Source organism: Wyeomyia smithii, chromosome 3 (assembly GCF_029784165.1).
Source record: "Wyeomyia smithii strain HCP4-BCI-WySm-NY-G18 chromosome 3, ASM2978416v1, whole genome shotgun sequence".
Classification (NCBI taxonomy): Eukaryota; Metazoa; Arthropoda; class Insecta; order Diptera; family Culicidae; genus Wyeomyia; species Wyeomyia smithii.
Window position 1 is genome coordinate 245,937,995 of NC_073696.1, and position 25,954 is coordinate 245,963,948.

Below are 25,954 nucleotides of genomic sequence, written 5' to 3' on the forward strand. Positions count from 1 at the left end.
ATGATGCCACTTACGGCTGCTTTTTATTGCAAATGCAATTATTTCATTTGCACCAAATCTGTCATTCCAAATGATCCATTACCTCTAAACTTGATTTGACATTATGATTGCATGACGGTTGTTATTAATAAACTCGTGAAGCCAATGAAATGTAATTTGCGTCATCTGTGGAAACATTTGAAATAAATATTCATCGCTTATTAGTATTATATTTTACAGGTTCACAAAAAAATCTACGTTCCGCTGTCCGGCTTGTTCCAGCGGGGTCGTCTCTACAAGGCCCAGTCCTGCGGTTCGATTGTGCGCGATAAGGTGAACGTGAACCCGAGCGGAGCTGGCGGCCGTGGATCGGCCAACTCGAATGCTCGTCATTCGACCGTATTCAACGAGAAGAATCGTTTCATTAAAAACTGTTTGACCGGTTCTCGGCTGCTTGGCAGTGATGGTGACATCAATCACAACGGAAACAGTTTTATCACATTGCCGTCCGGCGGTGCCAGTGGTACCATGACCAATGGCACTGTATCGCCAGCTGAGCTGGTGATGGCCGGTGCCGCTGCCGCTGGTCCAGCTAGCCCGTGTGGGCTGGCAGCCGCTTCCACCGGAACGCCTGCATCAGTGCCAATCAAAACCGCGTAGTGGTAGATATCGGCGCATGGCAAGTGGCGTGATAGCACTAAGTCAGCCGTTGTTTAGCGAATATATAGTACATGTATTAGTTTGAAGCAGCTTACTGTCGAGGTAGTTGCGTTCTTATTTTGGTACTAGTTTAGATCTGGACTCAATGTTCCTTATGTGTGTAGTTCACAACTGTCATTCAAATTATCCGCCAGGGCGGAAGCCATTATTTAAAACTTAAACATTTCGCTCCATGTGAAGCTAGATTTTCGTAATATGGCCGTCGTTATCCCGAATACAGCTAAAGTGCACCAAAGAGATCTCGACTGCTAACTCAACTATGTAGGTACATCTAGAAATAAATCATAACATCACCTTTTTAGCTTCATCCCGCTCCCGGCACTAATAAACATCGATAATAAACCATATATTCTCTAAATGTACGGGAATTGAACACGGTTAACGTGTTGATTGAATTTTTTTGTGCAATAATTATATGAGCTTCTAGGTTTCTTGTGTAAATTTGAAGAGAGCAAATCTATTAATCGTGACAATTTTTACTCCTTTTGTGTTGATAGAATGCATATAATTATCGGTTAATATTCTTATACTTTTTTTTTCGAATAGCAAATCTGTCCGCTCTAGTTACTTTTAAGCAACAATTTATGTAACCGATCTGTTGAGGGCACCGTAGTGATGTTTTGAATACTGGAAGAAAGTCTCAGACTCTACCTACTTTGTATGTGCTGTGCACAGGACTCTAAACACAAGCGATTGCAAGTAAACCAAACAAATAATGCAAAATGAAGCAAATAGCGATCGAGAAGAAAATAAACAATGTTCGATTTGGTGGTGTCCGGTTTGCTTTTCATCTTGCAGTAGATCTTAGTTAGATATTACAAAATACACATATGAGAAAAGAAAATGTTGCCAATATTCCTTCCCGCCCCTGTTTTCCCCCTCTTATTTGTACGTATCCTTATGTATTTGAGAGCAAACTAAGCTACCTTAAATGGCGTAAACGTTCTAGGACAAACTTATATAGGGCACAACAGATGAAAATACAAGTTACTACGACTGGGTGCAGAAGCTGTAATACTTTTAGCACATAGGTTACCTCTCACTGGCTAGCAAAACAAGCGCATCTTTCATCTCATTTCCCATACGTCTTTCGCTAGAAAAAGAAGCTTCGTGTTTTTATACTGCCTTGTCGACCGACACTTCCTGAACTGCATCAACATCAATTCAAACAATCAATTCAAACAATCAATTCAAACCTATCAGTTCTAACTCGCAAAAAGTGCTAAAATTTAAAACTCAAAAAATGGCATGTTTTGTAATTTAGAATATTCTGTATTGTTGAAATAATTCGAAAAAAAAAGAAAACGGTTTCCGTGACGTCAATTTACGGGTCAAGTACACAGCGTCTCCATAGATTTTGTTGAAAAGGGGACGTATAATAATTTTTACCTTTCTCTAATTTTCTACAGTATTTTGAATCGAATTTTTCTCTTTGATGATGAAATGCCAGAAACGATACATGCAGTGAAATATAATATAATATTCATACGAACCTTTATAAAATGAATGGTGATCTATACAAAAAATCCTTAGTTTGGTTCCTTTTCGTTAATTTTTCCTAGCGTTAGACAGCCCACAGCCCAGCACCAGAACGTTGCAGATTTCATTGCATGAAACAGAAAAGAAACAAAATAAAAAAAAAAACAAAAAAGAAACATTAGCAAAGCACTCGAATTAATCTCTGTGTTTGTACGAGGGGTGGCATAACTAAACATAGATTAGAAAATCTTAAGGTATTGATAAACTAACAGTAATTGGAAATATTATGTAATAACTATATGAAGTAACAGGGGGTGAACTACTGAGAAACAAGCTGGACTTGTCGAGAAGTTATATATTTAAAGGGAAAAGCAGATAAATCATTTGTTTAATATTTAACTTTATATTTCGCGCATTTTACTTTTTAAGATGAATTTACACATTGATATGAATTTGCAATGTAAGTGAATTAGACACAAACAAAAACATGCTAGTGAAATTGTTCATCTATTTCTTGACTGTCATAATGTCGAAGGGTCAAACATCAACCATCCTACATACATACAACGCAATCCTATTTATACAACAAACCAGAGGAAACATTCTTGCATAAAATATTCTTTAAACCTATTCTAAGGCAGTCTGTTACAAATCCTAACGAGTGTTCCTTTCGTTCGAATTATCGCCTACACATTAGATTTAAAGTAACAAAAAAAAAAAACAAACTTCATTTGATTCCAAACTAAAAAAGTGTAACCCCGGCGAAAAAAACTCCAAAACTATCTACCACACTATCTCCTATCCGAGTTACTTCCTTCCTTCGAACTCTACCGTTACGAAAATTTATTCATTCTATCTACACCTACGCAACCACCACTAAAAGATACAAAGTCTACTAGAACAAGCAAACAGAGATCATGGACATAACACGCATGCATAGTTTCTAGGCTACACGACACAATAGATGTTCTAATTGGGTAGTGAATATAGTCTATATCCAGCGATGGAACGGTTTAGAAAAAAATACCCTTTGCATAAAATAGAATTTGAACACGAAACCACCATTCAACCCGTTCGTAAAGTAAATGCTACCACAAACTCATCTCACACCTGCAAAATACACCGATTTAACATGCGCTCGTAAAAACAATTGCAAGTACATAGCAAATACCCTCAGAAACAAAGCTAACTTTTGGCAACAACATACGCAATAGATGAAAATGAACAAGCTGTCGAATATATCAGCAAAAATAAAACACACTTATGGAAGCATGTAGCTAATACTCACAAACATTTGGAGAAATAAACACAAAACTGTTGTTCAGTGTACTAATGGCTTATGCCAAGAGCAAAATTTGTCATTTATGAAACAAGAAAAAAAGAAAAAAAATTAACGCCGCATAACTGAATTGCAATGAACAAGCCGCGAAACACAGTGACTACAACAAAAACAACAAAAACGATGAAAACACTTATTCAAGAGAAAGATAAACTATTAACCTGTTGAAAACCAGTCACAGCGTGTGCGATGATTGCACTGATTTTGTCAGTGTGGTTCCGAAAGTTCCATCTCGAAAGCCTCCATAGCTTAGAATGATACCTTTGTTAGGTATATTTTTTTTTCACACCAAGTTTATTCGTTTTCTCTCTTTCTATTTTCTATTACTTTTCCTGCTCTTTTTTGTTTTCTCTTCTTCGCCGGACTGTTTATTAGTTACCATAATTTAAAATTTAGACATCTTCTGCAACTGTCGTAAGAAAGGGAATGGGAATAGGTCAAAATGATATGACAAAGTTAAAAAATTAAAATTGTACAGCGAAGCTTGATTGAATACGTGGGTATAGGAGCTTTGAAACAAAAAATGAAAAACAAATTCAAATACAAAAGTTGCACAAAGCAGAATGTGAAAAAATGAAATATAAGTGAAAACAAAGTGCAGAATTGAAAAGTGAATCAAACAGTTGAAACGAAAAATAAAAATTTCAAAAAAAAAACCTTAAAAAAAATTAACCTAAAACTCAAAATTACAAACCAAAACAAGAAGTTGAAAACAACAAACTAAAAATATACAGACTAAACCTTTTGAACTTTAATCCAGGTATTGAAAATTATAAACTAACAAATTACGACCCCCAATCTCGCGGAACTAAAAACTAAAACATCTAAAAATTAGAAACTATGAAGTGAAAATATTATGAATTATAATCCAGAACGTAATATCAAATAAGTGTGAGTCTGATTATGTACCTCCACTGAATATTACGAATTTATGCATCCATTTTTTTGTTTTTGTGTCATGCTCCGGTTCTAGAATATGCTGGCTCGATTCTGTCGTGTCGTTCTGTAGTACCTTTCAATCGGGAGGAATTTTCTCAAATTTCGAGACATATAGTATGGCCGATCGAAACCGTTGTTATCTTCAATATCTTTGCAGAAACAGATAACTATCGTAGCAATTGTCGTCTATAAATATCAAGTTGTGTTTTAGACTCACTATAAACTAGATAATTCGATCAACTTACTTCGTAAACCGCGATAAAACAGTACGTAATCAGACCTACTGTCGTGACCAAAACTCCAGTCAAAATATAAGGGTGATACAGATCATCTTTTTGCAGCAGTACTTCTACTGACACCGATCCACCCAATCCTACTATGAATAATTTAACTAGAAACAAAACAACCTTTGTCACCAAATGAGCCGCCAAAATTTTTGATGGGTTCAATAAATGCATTGCTTTTTTGTTGGCCTTAAAAAACGGCAAGCCCTGCCAAGCGACTACAACATACGCATTGCTTTGAATCAACTCTGAGCACCAACGAGTAAAAATCCTGCACCCAATGCAGCAGATTGAGCAACAAGCTTCGGGTGTGTGACTTGTAAGATCTAAAACCTGAAATCGAAAATAGTCTTACATAACATTGTAAACTTCTAATAGCAATGAAATCACCATCTGAAACACTGCTGTGACCATGCGAATGGGTAGAGTTAATACTAGCACCAGGGAACCCAACGCAACACTTCCTAGATGGTACCTAAGTAGTATCAAAAAACTTCTTCCTTCCGCATTGCCTAGGCGAGCTTTCTTCCGGGTGAAATACCATGCGGCGATAGCGCCCGAGGTGACCATGTGCTGACAGTCAATTAGAAAGTAGCTAAACCAAATCAGCGCAGTCAGGTTGTACCACCGAGTAACATATACCAACGTAGTTTCCTCATATACGACATCGCCCCCAACAATCTTCGGTTTACCGGAGCTTTCGACAATTAGGAAAAAATATAGTCCTCAAATTCCTGTGATAATCAGTGAAATTGTAGACTGAAATTGGAAAAAAGTTAGTTTTACAGAATCTGGAACTCAAACCAAACTTACAAGCATTGGACAAAACAATAAAAACAGTGTTCGCCGGATGGCCTTGCCACTTTCTGTTAATAGTTCGGTTACAAGTGGGATTTTTTTCCACACGAAATTAACCCCGCAAAAGATGACTGCGCTTATTACGGTGGTTAGTATCACATTGATGAAGCAGATCGTTTTGTTGTGTGTATCTGAATCCATTAGCCAAACTGTCCAACGAGCAGCAGTTGCCACTAAGCATGCTACCGCAATTACCAACAGCATCCACGATGTTATTACTCCTGGCGCACACCAGAGCGACACTAGCACTAGAAGTGATAAAAACAAGCACAACAAACACAATAAAAATAGCTCCAATCCGCAGCTGTAAACGTCCTGCCATACTTCCTCCAGTAAGTTTTGTGACACCCGTTCTGAGTTGGAACGCGCTTGCTGGACAAGGACGCACCGGTTGAAGTATAGTTTGCTGAGGAAAAATAACCGAATAACAAATTGAAAATGTTGTTTGCAGGGTTTCTTACTAGTCACCACTCGATGGACATTCTTCAACGCAAGACTTTATAGTCAATGGGAAATTTGGAATTTTTTCTAGCAGCAAATATGTATATCCGATCATGTTTTGGCCCTGCAAAAAGGACTGCGTTTAAGTGCAAAAATCTTTATTTGAAGAAAGGACTCACAGAGCACGCATAGTCGATATTGGCAGTATTCCTCCGCCCGCAAACATTTCCACAATCATCGTACCCATTTATGACACGGAACAGATCGGAGTCGGGAAAACACAGGAGAACTAAAATGAACTACCAGCTGCCGTTATGTAACAGTGCCAGGCTATTTTTTATTCACATAAGTATGTACATACCAAACCAGCCATGTAAAAAGCCATAATAACAAGAGCAGGGACATCGGTACATTTCCTGTCTTTTCTGTGCACACTCGGTTCGCCATCATTTGAACTTACGTTGGAGTTGTTTCTGGAGTCCTGAAACTGTTGGAAATGATTATATAAATATAAGCACAATTTACTTAGAGTGGTTTGCACTAACACTAACTCGAACCGGCATTTTTGCCGATTGTTTGATTATGATCAATTTTCGCATCAAAGAAACGGTCTACTAGATCGTGAAGAATCTTTTTGGCGACTCCTCCTAGGAGCTATGGCTATGAATCAATATTGTTCTGAAGAAACGGACAAAATTAGAAATTATTCAGTCTGAAATAGTTTGTTCGTTCCTGCTTTGAAAATTACAGTCCACATACTTGTCCTACTATCATCAGGGAGTAAATGGTGTCCTCAATTCATAAAAAAAAACAATTGTTTGAAGATTTTCAATTTGAATAAATTTTATACTTTCAAGAATATGAACGCATGTATTACGTTTAATTTAATTTTTGTCTGTTTGTGTTTCATTTTTTAAGGTATAGCGGTCTGTCGAACTGTTTCTGGTTGCACTTCATTTGGGAGAAATTTTCTTAAATTCCGGGACATATAATACGGTCGGTCAGTGCCATTGTTTAGCTCGATATCCTTCAAGAAACACAAGAAAACGGTGGCAACGGTCATCTGCAATGAAAGTGAGGCGTATGAAACCTAATTCATCACGAACACAGCCTTTCAACTTACTTCGCACACCGCCATAAAGCAATGTGTAATCACACTAACTGTAACAATCAACATTCCAGCCAGAATGTAAGGATGGTACAGATCCTTCTGTCTCTGCAAAATTACTACTGATATAGATCCAACTAAAAGCAAAACGAACAGCTCTGCCATTAGGAAAACTATTTTGGTCACCGAATTGACGACCACAAAATTAATTGCATCAGTCGCCATTAATTTCATCGCGCTTTTATCGGCTTTGAAAAGTGAGAGACCCTGCATTGCAACTATAATGTACGCATTTCTCTGAATCAGTTCCAAAACCGAACGGATGCAGTTCAAGAAACACATACAGATGAATGCGATGCAAACAAGGTATCCGTTTTTTGTTTGTATCACAAGCTGTAATTGGTATTACACCTTTATTTACGCATTAAAAAATTTTACTGTTACGTCAAATTTACCTTCTGGAACATTTTAACAACCGCCAGTGCTAGCGCAGTAATGGTTAGTATCAACGACCCCAGGGCTACGCTTCCCAGATGATAGGTTAGCAATGTCAAAAAACTCCTTCCTGTTATGTTGCCCAGCCGAGATTTATCCTGGGTGAAATACCACGCGGAAATCGCTCCTGCAGTCACCATGTGCTGACAGTCGACGAGAAAACTGTTGAACCAAATCAGCGCAACAAGATTGTACCAACGCGCAGTATGTACCAGCGGATTTTTCACGAACTCGACACTGCCTCCGATTACAGTGGGTCTAGCCGTACTCTCGATAATTAGGAAAAAGTAAAGACCCAAAGCGTAGGTGATCAACAATGAGATGGTAGTCTGAAATGAGAAACTCAGTTTTTGCGCTTGAGCAGCTCTCAATATTAGTGATCGACATCGAAACGAATTAAAGTCTGACTCCGTTTATAATTTACGTCATAAACAGTAGTAAGTATTAAAGTTGGGATATAAATTGAGAGACAAAAAAGTCGATGTCGATCACTGAGCTACATATTGTTCATACCAGCACCGGATACAACAATAAAAGTAACGTTTGCCTGATCGCATTACCGCCCTCTTGCAACAGCTCCGTCACGAATTGAATTTTCTTCCAAATGTAGCCAGCAAAGCAAAATATGATTATGCTCAGTACGGTGAAGATTACCGCAGAAATCAGGTAACCCTTCCTGTTATCAGCGTCCGATTTCAGCTTCCAGTTCAGCCAGTGAACAAAAGATGTAACCAAGCATGCTACCACAATTACCAACAGCATGCAGGGCAACATTAATCCGGGAATGCACCAAAGCACCGACAGCACAACAAGGGACACAAGTAAGCATAGCAAGCACAGCAAAAATAACTCCAATCCACAACTGTGAACATCCTGCCAGACTTCGTCGAGTAAACTTTGGGGCAGCCGATCGGCTTTGGCACGACTTATTTGCAAACGGATGCACCGGTTGAAGAATAGTTTGCTGATAAAAAGAAAAACAAGTAGAGATTTTTCGAAAATTGCGCAAACCGTCAATTCTCACTATCCCTCGCTGGTTGGACATTTTTCTACGCAACTTTTCGTCGCTTCTGATGACGCTGGGTTAATAGTTAACAGTAAGTATTTGTATGGAAGCATATTTTGGCCCTGAAATCATTGATCTTTGATGATGAGGTTCCGTTAACAATGTGCAAACAACTTACAGAACAAGCTAAATCTGCAATACGAGTGTTTTTTCGCCCGCAAACATTTCCACAATCATCATAACCATAGATTACCCGAAACACGTCCGAATTGGGCAGACATAGAAAGACTAAAATTAACTTTTCGAACTTGTTGATTAGTATTGCCTGGGTTTTGTCGTTTTACTCAACTATTAACCCTCTAGTGCCCAGTACCGCCTTTTTGCGGGCTCCAGGCAAACCTCTTAAAGCTCCAATTAATACTTCAAAAGTGTTTAAAACGATTCATAGTGATTTTACCGAAGCCCGTCTAGAAATTAACTTGGGCACTAGAGGGTTAACAATCAACACCCAGAGATTCTCTGTGAAGAATCTCTGTAAATACGTACCAAACCAAACATGTAAATAGCCATAATGACAAGAGCAGCTACATCGGTGCACTGTCTGTCTTTTCTGAAGACGTTCGATACTGTATCATTTGCGTTAATAGCTGTACTGCTTTTTTCCTGAAAATTGATTTAAGTATAAACGGTTCTTATATGAGCAAAATTCAACAGGAAAATATGGCACAAAAACTCACTTCCCGAGACATTTTGTTTATTTTTTGACTGCTCCAACTGGTTTTGCTGGAATGTGGTTTACTAGATTGAAAATGATTTTCTCCATTCTCCATTGAAGCAAAAATCTCGTACTTTGCGCTTCATTCCATCCACGGTGATCTTGCTGGCAGCTCTGGTTCAAATTTGATAAAAATGTTTGTCATCTTTCACATTCTGCCTTTTTCCGGAAAGCGTTCGCTTCACCAGAGTCCAGCATCTTTCGCTCGAGCGCAACTGTGGACAGTTGCAGGGTTTGGCAGTTTTTGGTACAATATTGACATTATCGACTTTGTATCACTCCACCAAAGGACCAGCGAAGGATTAACATCATGGCTCTTCAAAAGAAGCTTCCTTGTTGATTATATCTGTAAAAGATGATGAACTTCTTGCCAAACAAAATATTTCTTGGGGAATTTAGCCATCTTTTGTGTCCAGTAATACTCTTCGCCAAGTCTTCGGTATCATTTCTGGCCATTGTAGTGTGATGAGCCAATCCTGAAAGTCATTTGAAGCCTTCCAAGATGCATGTTACAATGGTTGTTACTACGCGTTAAAATTTTATCAAAAAACGCAATTCAGTTTTAAAGCACGTGCTTTTGTCATCAAATCTGTTTATCGTCGCGAATGGGGACTTTCTTGACTTTGCAGGACTTCAAACCGGAACGCTTATTTGATTCTGTCGCAATTGGAATTCTTGACTTTGAAGGATGTTGAACCGTAACGCTACTTTGATTTCTGAACGTATTCTGAGAGGCTCGGATTACTCTCCAAAATCTGCTTCACCTCTCTGTTTTTTTCCTCTGTGTGGACTCAACACTGCGACCAGAGACATTTTGATCTATTGTGATATTGCCTAGGTGTTTTCTGTACTCCGCACTTCATATTATTGGCAGTATCATTATTGAAGTGAATGATACGCTTTTTTTTGTTTATATCCGTGCTTGTGTGTGAGAGTTTACCCTTTCATTTCAAGCTTACTGCTATACTATACCGCCGAGCCTCTTTTCTATCCTACCAATATCACCAAATTACAATTCTCTGAACTGAGGCGACACCTAACGTTCCTCTCTGGCCAGGTTTATTCTAAGAGGGACTAACTATGTCAAGAGGAAGGAGTCCTATCGAAACCCCGTTCCTCGTGCCAATATCGCCAATTACAATTCCCTGTAGAGGGTAAATATTTCTGAAATCAGTTTTATTATAAGAAAAACTTATTTTGTCAAGAGGAAGGAGTCTTATCGAACCTCGTTCCTCCTACCAACACGTATCGTATAGCTGTATGAGCAACGCAATGTTTCATCGTATATGGTGTTATTTTGCGAGCTTCTTGCGATGAGTGTAACATTCTCGCACAGCAATACAGATTAACTCATATCATGTATATTCAAACTTTTATTAATTCCACAAAGTGATAAATATATGCGAAAATCAAAAGTCTCATGTTTAGTCGCAAAGGCATCATTTTGTAACACCGTGAACGACTGAATTTATGATAACTAGATGCCGCTTACATTTAGATTTGCACAGCTTACATCGCACAACTACGATACGATCATTACCTTGTATGACCAATGTGAATGTTTCATCGCATATAACGTTGTTATGCGGAATCTTTGCGACAAATAGGTAATGAACCCGGATTCAAAAACCAAATCCACACACTGCCGAATATGCGCGAAAATCGAAAACCATCCGTAATACAGCGTATCACATATAAATTTAGCCACTTCCCGTAGCTGCTGCTCCTTACAAAATTAGCCACAGAAAACATCTGTGGACAACTCGGATCAATGATGCACTACTTAGCATAATATATTTGTTGGAAACTTGCCTTTAATTGTTGTTGAAGGCGGTATAATCACCTAATTTTGTTTAAACAAATGACACAGCTCATCTTGGATAATCTAAGAGTTCGAGGTTTGAGTCCGGATGGATACCCAAATATTACAGCGTGTGCCCAAAGGAAAAAAAAGAATGGTAAAAACTAAACACTGACATTTGTAATTGCTTTTCCTTGTAATATGAATAGCAAGGGATAAATAATGAATGATAATTGCTACTGTTCGCTGTATTTTTTTTTATTAAAAGGTGATTCAATCTCATGTTATAATAAACTAATACGTAGGAATGCATGGCGAACATCGCATAAATATCTGAAATAATATGCTAATGTTAACTTGTGAAGTCGCATTAAGTAATATCTTTTACCTGTAGTGTATATTCATATATCGCTTATAGTTTCGTTTTAAATCGCAAATATGAAGTTGTAGAGTGGCATTAAATAATGAAACAGCTCGAATAAGTTATCAAGCTTTAACAGTTAAAATCGTAAAAGTTGTTTGATATTTGGAAATGCACGCATATCGCCTCTACTTTTGCGCGTATAAGCAACATTAGCAGCATCTTGTGCGATGTGACTATCACGTATAAATGCACGTACAATGCGATGACTGTTTGCATTATACGCGTAAATTGGTTGTCTGGGCTGCTGATACTTTTCAACAAAACTATTACAAACTTAACCAAATAAATATGCGTATTTTAGTTTTAATAAAGGAACTATCTTGCTTTCTCCAGTTCACTGTACAGCCTAACGTTTAGGTAGTTTGCAAGCTATTTTTCATAGAGCATAACTTTGTTTTAATTTGCCCATTGCTATAACAAATCTTGTTACCAGCATCAGGCATAACTTACTACAGCACATGGATAAAAAAGTAGACATTTTGGTGTGATTTTTCCCTGCAACATCAAAAGTACCTACAGCTTCCAAAAACGTTCATTGATCCATTCTTGGCCACATATTAATGCAATTCCATGATTCAAAATCCTGATATTGGCCATATGTAAACAAAACCATGGTAACGTAATAATGTTTATGCAAAACATGAAATGTATGGAGCTTTTCGGGCTGATATTTTAATCGCATGAGATTTGTGAAGCTACAAAACTGGTTTGGGATTAGAAAGTCTCCGTTTGTTCAGATTATTTACAAATCTGGAACTTCATTTGTATTTACCAAAACTAACGCTTCGGATTCTCAACCTTAACCTGACTATAATAAATGGCGCTTGAAATAAATTCGTGTGACTTCAACTTTTTCGCGAATTGGCCACATTAGGAGACCCAAGTGGCCAATTTAGAAATGCTATGGCCAAAACAGGAGCCTAGAGAAGTTTTTTAATTGAAAAATATGTAAACAATACAACATAATTTGATTATGTAAACTCATTGTTAGTGCAGAATTTCCGTGTTTTCCGTGATGCAGTTTGATGTGGGGCCCCCTAACATTTTTTTGGAACACAGCTGTGAATTTTAATTAATATTCATTAATAAATATTTAGCACGGAAATGACCGGTAGCTTGCAAAAGCAGGGTTTTAAACAAAAATTATCAATTCGTTCTGATCATAAAATTAAACACAACATCCGGAAGAATGGTGTCCGAAACTCTGAAGAACTCATGACATCAACATAAAAGGAAAGAACAGACTGCTAATCCCTTTCTTTTATGAAACACCACCCGTCGTATCCCTATTTTCCCGCCACCATTCCGATTCGTATTGGCTCAGACGTTTCCATGCATACCGGGCATGCTTCCGGGACTGGGACTCCCCTAGATACACACCGCATGCACGTTGCAAGCCAAACGTATGTTGCCAGTGAGTTCGTTACACCTAGGACTGTTATGCGATCGCAAATACGTGCTGTGTATCAAAAGGAACGGAACCTTGCTGGTTAATGGCATTTTACTACGGAGGAAAATTGCAACAATTCCTGTCCACCTGTGCCTTCCGCTGCGCCAGTCAGTGCGAGTTGAATGACCGCAATTGATGGTTCTATTTTTGTTTCCATTTTGCAGTAATGTGCATATTAAGTGCATGGTTCAAACAAACGTATAAAAATAGGCAAATTACCTCCCTGGGGGTTCTTCGATTAGTGTTTGTGCTATTGGATTGTAATGACAGTATAATGGAACAAGACATCGATATTAGAAATGATTGCACTTTACAATTAGCTTTGCCATGTTATTGAACGTTTAACGAAGCGCTAGTTGAATCAATAAAATTTATTGTGTTTCGAAGATCATTTAATCGATGTCGTCTTGGTTCCGGTTCCGCAGTACTCGCACGTTTAGGAAGTAATGAAGACGAAGATAATTTGAAACTAGTGTTTGTGCTCGAAGCAACGGCATTTTGAGTTAAACAAACACTATACAGATCAGGAGTGAATTGAACTTGCGGTTTAGATTCATTAGCGACCTCCTCCTTACTTCCTAGGGTCGGAAGAAAAACCCAAGCTTTCATGAGAGAAATTAACAGGGTATAATAAAAGAATCAAAAAATATTTCACAGCTTCTACAGGTAAAAAATATGTAAACGTACTGTTCAAACTCATATTTTATGAATTAGTTTTAAAAGCGTTATTTTAAATTATTAACTCTAGAGCATAAGGATGATTATTTTATATAAGTTATTGAAAATGAATTGTTGAATTTGGAGTGTCAGATATGGTGGTATATATGGTAGATACGATGGTGGCCTTACAAACCAGTCGTCGTAGGTTCGAGTCTCGACTCGGGAGAGACTGTTAGTGTCAGTAGGATTGTAGCGCTAGCCCCGCAATTGTCCTTTACACTTAACAGTTGGCTGCGAAGTCTGTGTATATAAAACAGAAGGTCGAGTTCCGAATGGGAATGTAGCACCAATGCTTTGCTTTTATTATAAGTGCTCCATCAATGATTTTCAATAATTTTTGACTATTGAAACCCATTTACATTTACATTTACATGCTAGTGCCCAATTAAACTTAAACTATTTTAGTATTCTAATATGATAGTTTCTGACTATTAATTAGGGGTTTTAGGTTATTAGAGTTGATAGTTATCAACACCCTTTTTAAGAGCCGGTTTTGCGTTACTGGGACCATAGAATTTTTACGACCAAAATCTATAATTTGTAAAAAAAAAAACAAAAATAACTTATTTATGTTCTAACGATCTTAGTCTCTAGAAAGTCGGCCCGCAAGGTTACAGAGTCTACTCTAACAAGCGGATGATTGTGGCTTCAAATCTTATTAGAATCAAGTCTTTCAATGTCAAAAGAATTAACCATGGACTATTATTTTATTAATAATTATCAGATATAGTAAAACAGTAAAAGCGTAAAAGGAAGGGTTAAAACATATTTACACAAACACGGATAAATAATAAGCATGTGGCTTACTCTCAACAATCTTACGCATCGAACTTTTCAAACTCACTTTTTGGCACGTAGTGGTACCTTGGTTTACGTTTTGGAATTAAGTGCTTTTTTCCTGGTGGAGCAATCACGTAAAAATGTTGAAAAAATTTTTTTATCAATTTACGCTGAAAAGTCGTTTCACGCGGCATGTTTTGAAGGATTTTTTATTTTTGAATCGTTTATTTAGAGTCTCAGACGAGTTTACTAAACCCAACTACTGACCTAGCCTAACCTTTTTATATTTTCTTGATTTCCAACTCGATTCGCAGGTGGATATAACACTGGTATTAATTTTTTTTTACGAAAGTATTTAGCAAAAATGATTTAAAACTCTTAGCAAATGAAGCTTTTTTAACGCAAGTACCAGAGTTTACGCGAATTTTTCACGCGGATTCCAAAATTTATGCGTTTTTTACGCGTTTCGTATCTCCCGCGTAAAAAATACTTTAATGTACAAACAATATAAATTTTCCAGATGAAGTTAAAAAAAATAGTGCTGAAGAAAAGTCTATTCATGACGCATAAAATCATTTAAAACATAGAGCCAAGGCGGTAATAACAGTTAAAACTTTGAAAAATTCAACCAAAAGTTTAGCAGAACTATATAAAAAAGGCAAGGAACAGTAGAAAGCTTCTAAAGTGAGCTCCTTAGCAAGTCTACTAAATGGATCTAAAATATTTGAAGTTGAGAAGATATTTCAAACCCTAAAACGCCTTAGCGGAGACGATTTATGCACTGTTCAACGAATTAGTACCCGCAAGAGTCGCTAGCGTAATAAAACTGTCATACCGACCAATCAGCCATTTTCGCTAGGGCGTTGCCACAATAAACTTCCTTCGGTTTGTTTTCGGAAAACCTTTAGCAGCAGCAACATACCTAGTCAGCCTATACACCAGAGAGACGCCGAGACACTCACCGTTAAGGCAGCTGTCAACATCAAAACGGGCGATCTGTATAATTTTGCATTGCCGTTATCCGTTTTGATGTTGACAGTTGCCTTAACGGTGAGTGTCTTGTCATTTCTCTAATGTATAGGTTCGCTAAACATACCGGAGGGAGGGTAGGTTTATTGATTCCCGCGAAAAAGGGAATCCTTCGCCCTGCGGGGAACAGCAAACTATGTGAAAAGTTCAAACCAGTAACGAACGCTGCACTTGTTATATATACTATGCATTGCCATTGTTAGACATCGATTTTGTACTTTTTTAAAGAGTGTAACCTATAAAGTGGGGAGGCCGGTCGCTAGATAACCCGGGTAGTATAGACATCATTATCACGCCAGCCGGGACGGCACCAACTTTTTTTTTTCCATAAAGTCAGTCCCAGTTATTGCCAATAGTGCGCCCCCACTAACGGTCGCAGGTCTGTTGAATTATGAACCTGGATACGCGAGTTATTTTAATATTTCAGCATGCAGCAGGGTAAGGGTTGGGGGTGAAGCTAGCAGGTGGAAATCCTATCTCCTATCTTTGGCGCGCGTCTATACATTCTACCGCGTCGAGTTGCCGAGCATATTTACCTGCTGGTATTATTTTCATGTTTCTCTAATGTATGATGAATATTTAGGCACAAATGGCACCCGATGGAGTTGTAGCCAGCGTTCAGTCGGTCATGAATCACTAACGGATACGGACAAATTTGCTGAGTGTAATCAATATCGTGGAAACATTTGGATAGGACGTTTTCAATATTTGAAAAACTCGAACAATTGGTGGGTGCAACTTACAATTGATAACGTGAAGTGATGATGGTGTTACTGCAGAGACAAGTTTTGAGATGTAGGAAACCGATTGTACTCCAACAGACTCGAGGAATTTGTCATTAGTGGATGTCGGGATGCACTGCTGCTGCTATGCTGGTGGTCGAACCGACAAGGTGTCGCCTGGAGAATCCGTGCAGGTATGAATAGAACTGTTGTACAAATCTATAATTTTACGTAAACACCATTAAGCACAGCGTTTCAGAGAGCATTATAAAAAAAATCGAGGTGTATTCATCTAATATCTTGCATAAAATATCAAACGTTTAATGTTTCTATAAAGTTGGTAAAAAAAAAGAGAAGCTAGTTTAAAAGATTTTTTTTCTGGCTAGGAATGAGCTTAAACATGCTTAAATTTTAAAGGGCGGCTAGTTTTCCAAGTATTACTCGCGAACTAAAAAAACGTGCAGTTCAAAATAGATAATATTGATCCTGCTTTAACAACTGATATACTTTTTGTTTGAAAAATTTATTGATAAAAGATAGAACGATGAAAAATGTCATTTTTGTATATGCTATTCTCAATTTAATTCAAGATTTCATTTTGCTTTGAACATATTTTTTCCCGTCAGGAATATTGAGACGTATTTAGAAATTATTGAAAATAATACATAATTTGAAATCGAACAAATAGATCAGATTTCGCTGCAAAATAATGATGAAAGCTGAATGTTTCTTACTTTACTTTATTTGGCGTAACCTCATTAAGATATACTGTGATGAACGAAATCCCTCCAATGACCTCGGTTACTGGCCGCTTTTCTCCAATCTCGCAGTCATCGCCTGCTTGCCAGGTCTTGCTCCACTTGGTCTAACCACCGGCTTGAGCACTTTCTAGATACTAGGTTCGCCAGCGGGTTGGTTCTCAAAATCTCCGTTTGATATCTCCGAGTGCTCGCAGGTCCTCCTCGTCCACATCTTATAGACGTTTTGTAAAGAATACACTTTGTGTGATGGTTAAGTCTGTTCGACAGCAGATGCTTGTGAAGCTTATAATAGGCACGACTTCCGTAGATAAAACGCCTACGGATCTTAAGGCTGGTATCGTTGTCCGAGGTTACCAGTGCCGAAGTAGGCGAATTCATCGACTAACTCGAGCTCACCGCCGTCGATCGACACCGCTCGTCGAATAACACCGAAATCACCACATAGCGCAGATTTTCAGGTTTTTTTTTGCACTGTGTAATCTTCCATAGTTCTTTCCTGTCAAGTGTATTATATCCGGCTAAAAAATCGATGAATAGATTGTGCGTAGGGACTCTGTATTCACCCCACTTCTGGAGGATCTGCCGTGAAGTGAAGATCTGGTCCGTTGTTGACCGGCCTTCTACGAAACCAGCTTAATAATTTCTCACGAATCTATTCGCTAGTGGTGATAGAAGTTGGAAGATGACTTGGGAAAACACTTTGTAGGCGGCATTCAGGATGGTGATCGCACGATAATTTTTACAGTCCAGCGTATAACCACATACATAAGACATACGTAACACTCAGGAAGAAATCTTCCAAAAAAGTTGGTACAAAACTGAACTACTCGAAAGTACCAACCTCTGTAAAAAAAACCTCTGTTTGAGTAGATCATGGAGATTGTGTACCTGCGAAGCCCAGCATTTGTCTCGTTCCCACTCAAAAAATGCAGCATTGATTTTGTAAACAACTTTTTGACAGTTTCGTAAGGGATTTTGTTGAGGGCTCGAGTAGAGCCGCTATGAAGAAAATTCATTCCGTTCATTTTCGTCGAGCAGTTCATACTGGTGTTGGTACCGGGTGATGTGGGGCAAAGAGTACCAAAAAAAATCGCCAGTGTTACGTATGTCTAAGTATGTGGTATAACTCCATCCTTCCACTCCTCCGGCAACTGTTCGGTTTCCCAAATTCTAACAATCAGTCGATGCAGGCACTCAGCCAACTTATCCGGGCCCATCTTGAAAAGCTCCGCTCCTACCTCTTTTTTGCCGGCTGATTTGGCTTGAGATCAGAGGCTTGATGGCATCCTTAACTTCGCCTGTTGTTGGGAGTGGAACGTCTTCGTTTTCTGTGGCATCGACGATGTCATTTCCTCCGCCATCTTGTTCCTCTTGTACGTCGGATGTGCTTGAAAAAGGTACTACGTACGGCCATATCCTTGGAGGCCGCAAAGTCGAAGAATCTCAGGCCGTTTTTGTTGATCAGCTGAAGTTTCAAATTACCGGTTTAAACTCTTCCTCTAGGCCGACCTGAGCGTTGCGATTCCCGATGACGATTTTGATATCATGTTTTGGGCAGCAGTCATATTCGCGCTCTAGCTGCGTGTTGAATTCATCCTTGTCATCATGCTTCAGAGCAAAATATATATTGTGTTTTAAAACAAAAATGATATGCCTTACATTTAATACACATTGATTAAAGAAAGCTGAAAATGTACCCTAAAATCAGAGAAAAAATTGTTTTTAATGAACTCCTCAACTTTTTTATAAAATCTAGGATTTCAGATAGTTCAGAAATTTCAAATTTTTATTTCAAAACTTTAGTAAAACGAATATGTTATAAGATCTAGCTGTCCTTAAATAATTTTAAATTATCTATAAAGATTTTTTTTTTAAATATAATTTGTTACCTTCTTCAAATGTTTGTCAGATATATTGAAACTGTCATATTAATCATTCTAATACCTAGACGTACTGTGAAAAAAGAAAAATACCCAGCAAAAGCATTATGATTAAAATTATAAAATATAAACATCATAAGCTTCCGATGCATATTTGTTTTTTAAAGGTTAAGTTTTGACCAGAAATCCAACACAAATTGTGTTTTTTGATTAAAAATTTTTGTTAAATAAACCAATAATAGAATCAGATTTCACGCGTCGTTTTCAAAATATTTTCACATGAGCAGTGCGCGAAGAAACTCTCCAGCGGACACCCGATCAAGGTTTTCTGAAATTGGCTTAGGTGTGCGTAACAGTTTAATCCGTGAACGAAACGTACATAGGAATGCAGCGCGCCTCGTAGCCTATCCGTGGATCCCCCAGCGTTGATCCATGGGCGGATTTACGCTAAGGCGAAGCGGGCATATTGCTAATAATTTCAAAGTTCGGCAGTTTTAGTTGACTTTTTTTAGACTACTAGGTATTTCTCAAAATTATCGAGTAAATCAGAAATTGTAGGATAACTTCAGATTTGGTCTTGGACTTGGACGCACGAATGAGAAACAATTCAAAGAAAAACGATCCTAATGATTGCATTTCTTGATTGGGAATGACTGAAAATTTCCTCCATGAGCGCTTGTCAACTTCTCAAGGCCCGCTTGACAGTGCCTACTTCGCCACCCCCTTTCGATTATGGAGCCCAACTGTTTGTCGTAGATCTTCGAATCATGAAATGTTTAGTGCCTTCGTGAAGGTCATCGGTCTGAATAGATTCCAATTGTAGGCGTTCAGCTACGATGTAGTTGCGTACAGAAAGGTGTTTGATGTTGGGTTTTGGGCCATCGTTATGCAACTACGGTTGTCCTTATAGATTGTCACCGGTTGCATTGATGTGCGTCCAATCGGGAACGATACGAAAAACGTAATACATTCCGTGCCAGCATGCCGAATGAATACTCTCCAACGGAAGTGTGGCGCGTTCTCTAACACTCTCGACCGGCTACCGGCACAGCTTTGTCATAGCACATGAGTCGCAGAGTCCAATCTAATCCAGCTTCTTTACAAAACCAAGAGTCATCTCGTGTTTCGCAAGGTTCAGTGTTTGTTGACTTGCATGACCCATACGACGATGCCACAACTTACTTATCTCGGCTATGCGCTGATATTGGCTTGCCCAAAAGAAACGACATCCAAAGTCAGCACCTACATAGGTACACCAAACTGATCAGTTCACCGTCCTTCTTGAACTCCGCTCAGTCCTTGCCATCGCGAGCAGTGAATAGAACATCAAAGCCATCTTGTATTGTGAGAGTTTCTTGAACGAGAGCAAGTTTTCCCGAAGATACGGTAAATTCAACTTCCTTGTTAGACATACCGTTATTGCTTCATCATACATTCCGACCACTTTCACGGCATTCTTGGCCACATCGGTAATGAAAGCATCTTTTATTTTCCGCATAGACCGCAGTTGATTTGCATCCTTCACGAGATGAACACTGCATCCTGTGTCTAGGCTGAACTGGATCCTTCCGGTTGCAGTTTTTTTCTGGTCACCATTTACCATGAACGCGACTACCCTCTTACCGACTGTCGCTATAGCATTTCCTTCCTTACCAGCGTTTGAACGGATTTTTTTCCAATTCCCAAAATTCGGTCCGATTCGCTGCGGGATGCGTTTCTTTGAATTGCCCATAAGTTTCCATGAGACAGACAAAGACGAACTCTTCCGCCCCTAACTTGATCTAGCGTGAAGTAGTTCGCCGAACATGAAGGGTGATAATATCAACATTTAAAATAACTTTAGGCGTGTGGCGATGGTGGCAGTGGAGGCAAAGCCGACCGTAGGCTTGCGCAAATTTTCGTTTATCAAAATGAATCCAAGGTTTTTCACATGCTCCGTCCACTCAATAGCTTGGTCATTCATAGCAATAGGAGAGATAAAAAATCGGTTGGAATAGTGTTCCTACGGCGACATTTCAGTAACATTGCTTTGCTCTTTGATTGGATGATGAATAGCTGGTTGCGCTGAGACCACTCGATAACTCGAGATTTGTATCCGTCATCCTAAAAAGTTCACGGGAACAAAGACCAACGAATATACCACTAAATGTCATCTGCATACATCTGTAGTGCTAATCGTTGATCGTTGACGAACCTTGAGGAGGTTGAGCTACGGGTTGTTGACCCTGACAGAACAGTATGACCTTGTTCCTTCCGCAGAAACGGTGCAATTGGACTGGATTTCTTCGAAGCAAAGTTTTCGATAAGAAAGGGTGTCGAAGTCTTTGCGAACTTCAGCAGCAGCAACTTGGCTGAATCCTTTTTGTCGAGCGCTTTTGCTAGATCATCTTAAACATAAACCACTGCTGTTTGTATGCTTTGCTCTGTACTAAAAACCAGCGGAATGAGATGAAGTAACCACAAATTTACTCTTGAATGAATTTTCAATGACCTTAGACCTACATACCATTTTTTTTACTAAGTTCTCCCTGGTTTTGTAATGAAAATGCAACGTTATTCTGAAAAAAAAAAATGTGATCTATAAGTTTTTCAAAGTATTGCCCATCACAAGCTACAACTTTGTTCCATCCTTCTGGCAGAGCTAGAGTACCGTTACGACAAAAGTGTTCATCTTTTGAGGTTATTAACGAATCAAGCCATTTTTCGATGCCTTCATATAAGCGGAACTGGTGATCAGTTAGACCATATGCCATCAAGCGGAACAAGTAATAATCGGACGGCGCAATATCTGGGGAACATAGTGAATGTGTGGTTTCGTTCGGTTTCAACCGCTCATATTAAAAAACAGCGACCTGGTCCCACCAAATATTATACAGCGTAATCTTCACAGCGTGTATATTCGGCTGAGCTGACGATATAGAGGCATGACCGGGCAGTTGACTTACTTTGCTTAGGGTTGCTGTAATGAGTCCATTTTATCACCCGTCACGATGCGATAAAGAAAATGCTTTCTTTTTGGCTGCGGGAGCTGTTCGTTGGGGAAAAAATGACGCTCAACATCTTTTGGCTTTAAATCATGAGGAACGAGAGTTCCTTGTTTTTGAATCATTCCCAAAACGAGTAATCCCTTGGAAATGGCTTGGCGGGTAACACGCGGACCGTCTTTAAAGCGACGAAAACAATCATTGCACGATGTTTCATTCAGTGCAATGTTTCGATTTTTTTTTCAACTTCCGATGCACTTCAGCCGCTATTTTTTTTTTGAAGCATTCGGATTCGCATCATTCGAGAGGGTTGTGTTTCAGAACCAATGCTTCGATTACGTTGATAAGCAATGAGTGAATTTAAGCTTCAAGGTATAAAGAATGGCAAAAATTCAAGTCAGTGATATCCACTAGGTTTGCAAACAAGCTGGAGACGAATTTCAACCGTTTTAGGACAAAAAGTTGCCTTCAAAACATTTTTAACAACAATCAGCTTTTTAAAAATTAATCGATCTAATAATTAAGGCTCTCTGATTGCACTACTAGATTAAGTAACAATTCATTAAAAATAATAGTAATAGAAATACTATTGCAGCAATCAGCATCCTCCTCGCTACACCGAGAAGACTCCGAAGCATTCGAAAACAATCGTCACTGTACGGATTTGCTGTTCATAGCCCTAAAATCTGCATTTATATTTATTTTGGTAAGATACAAAATCTACCCAGGTAAAATCATGTCAGTTCATTTTACGTTCAGTCGCCCTTTTATCCATCAGAATGGGCAGTAATGGCATTGAAAAAAAAGACCTTCTATTCAGTGTGCGTGTGTGTTCGTGAACAAATATCAAACATGTGTCTCACGTGTACTAAATTATAGCTAATTCATGTTCTACTATTGTTATACCCTCTGAACCTGCCAGCTGGTGCTAATTATCTACTGCATGGCATTCGGGGATATCTATCGCATTATAAACGGATACGACGACTGTGCCAACGTGTGTGGCCGCACCAATAAACCCGATAAGGATCTCTCGTGCAAGGTAAGGCCGTCAAAACCGTGTCTTGCAGCTACAGCAAACCTTCTAATTAGCTGGTGTTGGCAATGAAGTTTGGTTTATTGTTTGTAGTAATTTAATTTGTTACACTATTACTAAATAAGCAATCAAATTTCCCACAGGGTTCGGATCGAACCGAGAAAAAATACCTGCTGGTTGAGTCTTCTGGAGTCTCTTCCGATTTACATCGCCAGTGCGTTTCCCGATGTGAGGACATTGAAGGATAGTAAGTAATACCATCTAAATGTCACAATCATTTTTCGCTGCGAATCAAATTCAAGCAAAGGGAGCTTTCCTAAACCACGTGGTCATTTTGTAGTCAGCTTATCAAGTTAAAGCAACAGGATGATTAGCGTATTTCCAATATCGAATTCCCGTTTTCGGAATACTTTTTTTTAGTCTTAATAATTCTGTATGGTATTAGGATTATGATCGATATGTATATTTGGTAGGTATCATCTTGCGGAGCAAAAATTTATGGGGAGCTTTATTCTTCCTTCATTACAAATTCGCCTTCGTTTTCTGTTCCATGTTCTTTTGGCAAGCTTACATACATTTCTTCTCCCTTTTCTAAATGACCACTTGGTTTCCGGAGCGATCTCAAACGATCAGATTTGATTGCTCGGCAAACACCTTGGTTGACTTGTAACCATGCAACTCCACCTGTTTAAAGCCGGTGGAAACGCATTGTATCGTACATCAGAGAAATTAATAACAACTATTTTTTCATAGCAAACCCTTCCTTAACCGATGCATCCGCAAGGAGAATCCAGCCGACGACGTGGCAACTCGCACCGGTTTGCGGAACTACTTCCAGGAGGTATCGGAGGACATCGAGTCGTGCTACATGGAGATGCTTTGGCTGTGCGTCGTAGCTTTTGTGTTCTCGCTGCTCACGCTGGTGCTGCTGCGGTTCCTTCCCGGGCTGATAGTTTGGCTGGTTCTGCTGGCCGTCGTGGTCGTGTGTACCGTGGGAACCCTCTGGTTGTGGCTGAAGTGGAACTTCGAAATCGATCAGATGTCGAAAAACGCGGGCGATGGTGCCAAGATGAGGATTAACAACTATCTCTACTATGCAATCGCTGCTACCGTCGCGACGATTCTTGTGTACCTGGTTATACTGGTAATGAGAAAACGGATCAAACTAGTCGTGCAGCTTTTCCGCGAAGCGGGAAAAGCTATTGCCAGCATGCCCTTTCTGCTGATCGAACCCGTATTGGTATGACAAAAAAGTAATTACATTAGCTTAATTGCTACAGTCTTTCTACTTTTAGACCTTCATTTCCATAGCGGTTGTTATCACTTTGTACGTGTATTTCACTATGTGGATCGAGAGTTCGGGGATGCTGACGATGGAGAACAATCAGAGCGCAAAGTACATAAAGGACTCGACAATGCTCTTCACCCGGTGGTACAATCTGCTAGCGTTTTTCTGGTTCTGCCAGTTTATCATTGGCTGTCAGCACATGGTCATCGCTGGTGCCGTAGCCTATTGGTTTTTCTCGAGAAACAAATCAAATCTCCGGAGGCCAATTTCGAAAAGCTTTGGCAACTTGGTTCGCTATCATATGGGCACCGTTGCCTGCGGATCGTTTGTGATCGCGCTCGTGCAGTTTTTACGCGCCATGCTGAAAGCGTTGATGGTGAGTCTTCTCCTAAGATTCTTAAATTAGAGTAATCGATTAGAGAATTAATTTCAGTGCTACGTTCGCGAGCATCAGAATAAGGTTGCGAACTGCCTCCACGACTGCTGCCAGTGTTGTCTGAAGTGCTTCGAACGGTTCCTGCAGTACCTCACTCGTAACGCCTATATCATAACTGCGATTCATGGAGATCCGTTCTGTAAGGCTGGTAAAAAAGCGTTCAGTATACTGTCCAGCAATGCGCTGCGGGTTTTCGCAATTAATTCCGTGGGAGATTTCGTGCTGATCCTAGCGAAAGTATTTGTGGTTGCTGTTACCTGTCTGATAGGGATGGAATTGATTCAGAAGAAGGCAGGTCTGCACCATCCTTACGTGCCGATCATTTTGGTTGGGATCTTTGCCTACTTGGTGGCACATTGCTTCATGACTGTGTACGAGGTGAGTTCGATCACTAATTTTGTGTGCGAAAGTTTTTGAATATCATCTTCCTCGCAGATGACGGTGGACACAATATTCCTATGTTTTTGTGAAGATTGTGAAATCAATGACGGCATCAGCAAACCGTACTACATGTCCCGAGGGTTGATGGAATTTGTACAAAACTCTAAGAAAGCGTTGGCGATACATGACCATCGAATCGCCAGCTCGCTGCGGGAGGGAAAGGCATGGACTGATGAAGGAACGAACCAGAAGCAGACCAAAACTATTTCGGAAACCGTAGACTGATAAGGGTTTTTTTTCTGAAGTTTCTTGTGCTTTTGCATTTTTTATTTCTTTTCTAAGCTTTTATTCGATTGAATGTGTGCTGTGAACTTTATTGCTTAAGCATAAATAAAAGTATCTAATCTGATTTTACCTAGCTTGTGTACACATTCTCTATTTCAATTCCGAAATCATAGAGCAAAATGACAGCTTTTTTTTAACTATTTTTCATTTGAATGAGATTTTCAATTGTGCACTGAACGAGAAACCCCAGAAAAATCATGGTAAAAGAATCATACCTGTATAATCTCTATCTCTAGTCTCTAGAATGTTGCGTTAATAATACTTTAAAATCTGGCAGAGTTAAAATATTTAAGCAAAAATATAGAATGTTTTGAAAGTAAAGTATATGTGTTTAGTCAACTCACCCTTTCAGCCACAGGAAACTGGTCTCGAATGATTCTCTGGTCACTTCGAACTAATCTTCGGGTTTGTAATGAAAAATGAACTCAATTTACTTTCTGTTCGGGTTAAATAAGTATTGATTTATTTACCTCTAGATCCGAATTCTTCGAAGC

General features: G+C 39.0%; 3 protein-coding genes and 1 pseudogene across 6 annotated transcripts in view; 2 read left to right on the top strand and 2 right to left on the bottom strand.

The window, feature by feature from the left end:
* LOC129726649 (SNF-related serine/threonine-protein kinase) overlaps nt 1-3,434 on the top strand; it is a 95,010-nt gene extending 91,576 nt beyond the window's left edge. The window contains exon 11 of the mRNA XM_055683595.1: nt 220-3,434. Coding sequence (XP_055539570.1) covers nt 220-639 — 420 coding nt within the window. The 3' untranslated portion in view covers nt 640-3,434. The remainder of the gene's footprint in view (nt 1-219) is intronic.
* A 146-nt stretch (nt 3,435-3,580) lies between these two features.
* Nucleotides 3,581-6,709, bottom strand: LOC129726652 (choline transporter-like protein 1; annotated as a pseudogene).
* A 110-nt stretch (nt 6,710-6,819) lies between these two features.
* On the bottom strand, nt 6,820-9,869 carry LOC129726651 (choline transporter-like protein 1). 3 transcript variants are annotated; one of them, XM_055683601.1, is made up of 8 exons: nt 9,386-9,869; nt 9,195-9,311; nt 8,827-8,840; nt 8,667-8,770; nt 8,156-8,606; nt 7,603-7,971; nt 7,163-7,540; nt 6,820-7,102 (listed from the first exon to the last, which is right to left on the bottom strand). In XM_055683601.1, the coding sequence occupies exons 4-8, from the start codon at nt 8,759-8,761 to the stop codon at nt 6,953-6,955; spliced, it is 1,443 nt and encodes a 480-aa protein (XP_055539576.1). In that variant the 5' UTR covers nt 8,762-8,770; nt 8,827-8,840; nt 9,195-9,311; nt 9,386-9,869; the 3' UTR covers nt 6,820-6,952. The 3 variants fall into 3 exon arrangements, with proteins under 3 accessions (XP_055539576.1, XP_055539575.1, XP_055539574.1); XM_055683600.1 differs by having other exon boundaries at nt 8,162-8,606; nt 8,827-8,946; XM_055683599.1 differs by having other exon boundaries at nt 8,827-8,946.
* A 3,283-nt stretch (nt 9,870-13,152) lies between these two features.
* Nucleotides 13,153-25,533, top strand: LOC129726650 (choline transporter-like protein 1). Of its 2 annotated transcripts, none has more exons than XM_055683596.1 (9): nt 13,153-13,764; nt 16,211-16,543; nt 22,570-22,680; nt 22,897-23,016; nt 23,154-23,257; nt 23,764-24,250; nt 24,306-24,674; nt 24,732-25,112; nt 25,170-25,533. In XM_055683596.1, exons 2-9 carry the CDS (start codon nt 16,481-16,483, stop codon nt 25,398-25,400), a joined length of 1,866 nt encoding a protein of 621 aa, XP_055539571.1. In that variant the 5' UTR covers nt 13,153-13,764; nt 16,211-16,480; the 3' UTR covers nt 25,401-25,533. The 2 variants fall into 2 exon arrangements, with proteins under 2 accessions (XP_055539571.1, XP_055539573.1); XM_055683598.1 differs by having other exon boundaries at nt 13,153-13,541.
* The last annotated feature ends 421 nt before the right edge of the window (nt 25,534-25,954 follow it).